Here is a 5,961-nt window from a genome sequence, read left to right as displayed (position 1 = left end):
TGCAGACAAGCTACCAGTAAGGCAATACAATCTGGTTCAATAGGTAGTGGGAAGAAGAAGAAGGAGGAAGTAATAGCAATTGTCCCCTACTATCGGTCCAGTCATCCTCGCAGAACAACATCCTAACCCATAAACACCCATCATTTACATCAACCCACCTACACCCCAGTACATAACGCCAAATCGTACTATAATGCTCAACCTCAATACAATCCACCCCAAGCCTATATAAATCCAAACCCAACACGACCATATGCCCTAGTCTAAATAACCACCCACCAAAATAGACCCGCATATGCACCAAGGCGACGCCCAAACTTTGAAGAAAGAAATCCCAGAAATTACACTCTGGTCGCTAAAACCTTAGCTCAGTTGTTTGAGAGGATGAGAAGACCAAGATTAATATACCCAATGGACGAGATAATAACCGACCAACTCTCCAAATATTTTGATGCAACCAAGCATTGTGCCTACTATTCGGGTGTTCCTGGGCATGATACTGAGGACCGTTATAGAGAAGTATGAGATCGAGCTGCTAATCAAAAGTGGAGCCATCTAATGTACCCCGACTCCACCAAATATAAATCCTAACCTACTGCCAAACCATAGAAATTAGGGAGCCAACATGACCGCATTGGATGAGGATTATTATTTGAAGGGGACCATCATCACTATTAGGAATGCCGAAGCTGCAAGAGTGCCACCACGAAAGACTCTAATGATTACTGTGCAGTTGAAACCTCCTGTGATGGTCCAAACATACCAACAAAGGTTCACTGCCACTATCAGAGATTAGGAGAGTCAAGGCTACAAAATAGTACCATGGACTTACCAGTCAAAAGGAAAGGGTAAAATGACAGACTCCGCAACTGCTCACGGGATGACCGGATCAGGAAGTTGTTACGCTCTAGAATAGGTAAATTGAGGGAACCCGAGTAGAGAATTTAATCAATGAAGAAACATAACAGATGCCGAGGTGGTGAAATTTCGGAGGAAGATACCGGTTAAAGAGTATTTCATGGAAGAACAATTGAGGAATACCCTTGCTCACATATCTGATCATGGATTTGTTGATGAGCTCCGACGGTCATAAGGATGCTTTGGTGAAAGTGCTAAGCGGAGTAAGTTTACCAATGAAAACTACCAGCGAGGCATTGGCAGCAACCATTGGAAAATGGTCAAAGCAAACATGAACTTTTTTCGAAGGAATGAACTTCCTGTGGAGGGTATGGATAACAAATAGAGCTCTGCATATCACAGTCAAGTGTAGGGATAAAGTCGTGTCTCAAGTGATTGTTGACGGAGGATCCGGAGTAAGCATTTTACCGTTCTCAACTCTGCGAGAATTGGGTATTCATCTGAGGTAAGTAAAGGAAAGCCATGTAAGAGCGAGGGATTTTGATCGGTCACAGAAAGATGTCATCGGAGAGATCTGCTAAGCCTTACAGATTGGACCAGTTGAGTTCCCAATATTGTTTCAAGTGATGGACATTCGTCTTTGTATATCTTGTTGCTGGGGAGGCGCTGGATACATATGGCAGGGCAGTTCCTTCCACCCTCTGTTAGTGTATGAAGTTCGAGTGGGTTTGACAAGAGATTGTGATACTGAGGGAGTGGAGCCAGTCATCTTACTTGGAGCATGTGGTCCCTTTCATAGAAGGATTAGATACGCCTTTCATGCAATCAAGATCATGCAAACAACGGAAATAGAGGAAAGTGAGCAAAACCATGGTATACAATCACCGTACAGGTCGGAGATGGAAATGAGATAGATGTTTAAGTATGGGTGCCAACGAGGGACTGGGCTGGCAGCCCGATAAGATTGGATAACATAGCCAATTGAACCGAAAGGGCAGAAGGGTACCGCTGGCTTGGGGTATCAACCTACAACTGAAAAGACTTATACTGGTAACCCAGTGAAGATGGTTTTTGTACCAGAGAGTGTTCCGGGTCAGAGCTCACCACTAGAGGATTAAATCGTCGATGGAATGGGAAGATTGTTCATGACTATGATTTGAGGAATGTTGCGGCAAAGCTGATATCAAGACACCAACTATTCGGGATGCCAAACCAGGAGAGACCTTACAGAATTGGACCACTAGTCCATCTCTGGTTCGTCGAGAGTCTTGGTACTGTGGAATTGTAGTAATTTTGAAAAAATGCATGGTCAATTGAGGCATGAACCATGCCTGTAATTTTTTGACAATTACCTCTCTGAACGCTGAGATGTTCCTTTTGATGAAATAAAAAGAATTTTTTTTCCTAAAATCTTTGCAAATTCAATTTTTAACTCTTATTTATACTTGGTTTTCCTTTTCCAGTAATCTAATCGATAAAAACCTGCATTCTACGATTATGACATGTAACAAAACCCTTGAGAAAAATGATCCAGACTACGAAGAATACGACGAAAGCATGATGCTCGATAACCTCCCACAAGAGATCGAGCAGCTAGAGAGCCAGAAGAAGCCCAACCTTGAAGAAACAGAAGTAATCAACTTGGGAAGTGAATAAGACATAAAAGAAACTCAAATGAGCATCTATCTGAAGACAAAGCAGAGGGAAGAATTGGTAGATCTCCTATGACAATACATCGATGTATTCGCTTGGTCATATGATGACATGCCCAGACTAAGTATCGACATCATCTCATACCGGTTGCCCACCGATCCTACCAGACTACCAGTCAAGAAAAACCTAGAAAAGTCAGGCCAGATTTGAGTCTGAGGATAAAAGAAGAACTGACAAAGTAGATTAAGGCAAATGTGGTGAAGGTCACCAATTATCCCACATGGTTGGCGAACATCGTACCAGTACCAAAGAAGGATGGGAAGATTAGGATATATGTTACTCTCGAGATTTCAATAAAGCTAGCCGAAAGGATGATTTTCCTCTACCAAATATTCATATCTTCATCGACAACTGCGCGAAACACGAGATGAAATCGTTCGTGGATTGTTTCTCTAGGTACCACCATATTCTGATGCACGAAGAAAACGTGAAGAAAACATCATTCACCACGGCATAAGGAGTTTATTGTTATAGGTTCATGCCATTTGGTCTCAGGAACGTCGATGCTACCTACATGAGGGCCATGACAACCCTCTTTCATGATATGATTCACAAGGAAATTGAGGTACATATGGAGACATCATCATCCAGCCTCGGAAGAGTGCAAATAATTTGAGTGACTTAAAGAAGTTCTTCAAATGCTTGCGGAGGTACAATTTGAAAGTGAATCCTAAGAAGTGTGCATTCGGAGTCCCCACAGGAAAACTGCTAGGCTTCATCGTTAGCGGGAAAGGCATAGATTTGGACCCTTCATTGATCAAGGCCATTCAAGATCTGCCCTTGCCCAAAAGCAAGAAGGACGTGATGAGCTTCCTCGGCAGATTAAAGCACATTAGCAGGTTCATAACCCAGTCAACAGTAATCTGTGAGCCTATTTTCAAGTTTTTGAAGAAAGATATTGCTACAAAGTGGATGAAAGAATGTCAGAAAGCTTTCGAAAATATCAAGGAGTATTTGTCGAATCTGCCAGTGTTAGTTCCTCCTGAACCTGGGAAGCCACTATTATTATACTTGTCCGTTTAGGATAATGCATTCGGATGTGTGTTGGGACAGTACGACGAGACTGGATAGATAGAACAAGCTATCTATTACCTAAGCAAGAAGTTCACACCATATGAAGCCAGATACACCTTGTTAGAACAAACATGCTGCGCTTTGGCATGGATCACTTAGAAGTTGTGGCACTACCTTCCAGCATATACCACGCATCTAATATCTCGACTCGACCCGCTTAGGTATATCTTCCAAAAGCCAATGCATACATAAAAGTTGGCTAAATAGCAGATTCTTCTCAGTGAATTCGATATTGTGTACGTGACGCAAAAAGATATCAAGGGGCTAGCATTGGCCGATCATCTTGCAGAAAACCCGATGGACAAAGACTATGAGCCATTCCCCACATATTTCCAAGATGAAGAAGTGTTGTTCGCAGGAGAAGACATTGCCGAGTCATACCCAGGGTGGAGAATATTTTTCGACGGAGCAACAAATTTCAAATATGTAGGGATTGGGGCAGTCCTAATCTTTGAGTCAAGGTAGCATTATCCTACTTCAGCTAAGATAAGGTTCCCTTGCACAAATAATATGGCAGAGTATGAAGCATGCATCACCGGGATAAAGATGGCAGTCAACATAAACATCAAAGAACTTTTGGTCTTAGGAGATTCTGATTTCCTGATACACCCTGTTCAAGGTGAATGGACACCAAGAATGTCAAGATCCTTCCATACTTGCATTGCATAAAAGAGTTGTGTAAGAAGTTCACCAACATCGAGTTCAAACATGTTCCTAGAATCTAGAATGAGTTCGCCGATGCCCTTGCAACCTTGTCATCTATGATCCAGCACCCAGGCAAGAATTACATCGACCCCATTGAGATAGAGGTTTGAGATCAGCATGCATACTGTTTCCACGGGGAAGAGAGTACCTAGAGAATGCCACCAATGGTCAGAAGCGAGTACTAAGAAGACTAGCAAATCACTTTTTCCTTAACGGGGAAGTCATGTACAAGAGGAACTTGGTCTTGGGTCTATTAAGATATGTAGGTGCCACAGAACCAACAAGATTACTGGAAGAAGTACATGCAGGAACATGCGTGCCTCACATGAACGGTTTCACTCTAGCCAAGAAAAGTTTAAGAGCAAGATACTTTTGGATGACCATTGAAAGTGATAGTATCCATTACATGCAGAAGTGTCACCAGTGCCAGATCCATGTGGATTTCATCCGGATTCAACCTAAGGAGCTGACCGTAATGGGTTCTCCTTGGCCGTTCGCCGCTTGGGGCATGGACGTGATTGGACCTATAGAACCAGCCGCATCAAATGAACATCGTTTCCTCCTAGTAGCCATCAACTACTTCACTAAATGGGTCGAAGCTTCTACATACAAGACCTTCACGAAGAAAGTAGTGTCTGATTTTGTCCGTAACAACATAGTCTGCAGACTCCGGATCCCATAGTCAATCATAACTGACAACGCAGCCAATCTCAATAGCGATCTCATAAGGGAAATTTGTGAGATGTTCAGAATCATCCACCATTATTCCATAGTCTACTGGACACAAATGAATGGAGCGGTCGATACAGCCAACAAAAACAACAAAAGGATCTTATGGAAGATAGTGGACAATCACAGGCAGTGGCACGGAAAGCTATCCTTTGCCTTGTTGGGTTACCAAACCACTATGAGAACGTCCGCTGGAGCAACGCCTTACATGTTGGTATATGGCACAGAAGTTGTGATCCCCTTAGAGGTCGAGATACTATCTTTGAGAGTCATTCAGGAAGACAAACTAGATGATGCAGAATGGATACGTGTCAGGCAAGAACAACTCGAGCTCATCAATAAAAAGGGAATGGACGTAGTATGTCATAGTCAACTGTATCAAAATAGGATGGCCAGTGTGTTCAATAGGAAGGTGAAACTTTGGGAGTTCACACTATGGCTGCTGGTTTTGATGAAGATATTCCCTCATCAAGAAGAGGCCAAAGGAAAGTTTGCAATGAAATGGCAAGGTCCTTATGTGGTCCATGGAGTATTGTCGGGAGGAGGTATCCTAGCAGAAATGGACAGCAGAGTCGGCACAAAACCCATCAACTCAGAAGCAATCAGGAGATACTACATTTGAAGAAAGCAAAATTAGTGTTTGGTTATAACAAAACTATACTCGGCCTGACTTCCCACGGTGGGATGCATAGGCAACCTACATAGGGTCTGGTCTCCCTCCACCGTTCTGTAATAGAATATCCAAACATCATTATTGTATATATTCGGAACTACGCCACGATTTGATTTCCTTTGGCGGGAATATGTAGGCAATCCATATCGAGTTCAGTCATCTATTGTAATTGAACTACATTTTGTATGCAGGCAGTCTGCGTTAGACTC

The 5,961-nt window shown here is 42.7% G+C and overlaps 1 protein-coding gene across 1 annotated transcript; it reads left to right on the top strand.

Annotated features, from left to right (window-relative positions):
• The first annotated feature begins 5,137 nt into the window (after positions 1-5,137).
• LOC142167232 (uncharacterized) lies at positions 5,138-5,701 on the top strand. Its single transcript, XM_075227390.1, has one exon. It carries the CDS (start codon positions 5,138-5,140, stop codon positions 5,699-5,701), a length of 564 nt encoding a protein of 187 aa, XP_075083491.1.
• The last annotated feature ends 260 nt before the right edge of the window (positions 5,702-5,961 follow it).

Source organism: Nicotiana tabacum, chromosome 12 (assembly GCF_000715075.1).
Source record: "Nicotiana tabacum cultivar K326 chromosome 12, ASM71507v2, whole genome shotgun sequence".
Classification (NCBI taxonomy): Eukaryota; Viridiplantae; Streptophyta; class Magnoliopsida; order Solanales; family Solanaceae; genus Nicotiana; species Nicotiana tabacum.
This window is presented reverse-complemented; position numbering and strand designations above follow the sequence as displayed.

Coding starts and splice junctions, on each gene's coding strand:
- LOC142167232 (XM_075227390.1), top strand. CDS start 5,138: ATGAATGGAGCGGTCGATACAGCCAACAAAAACAACAAAAGGATCTTA.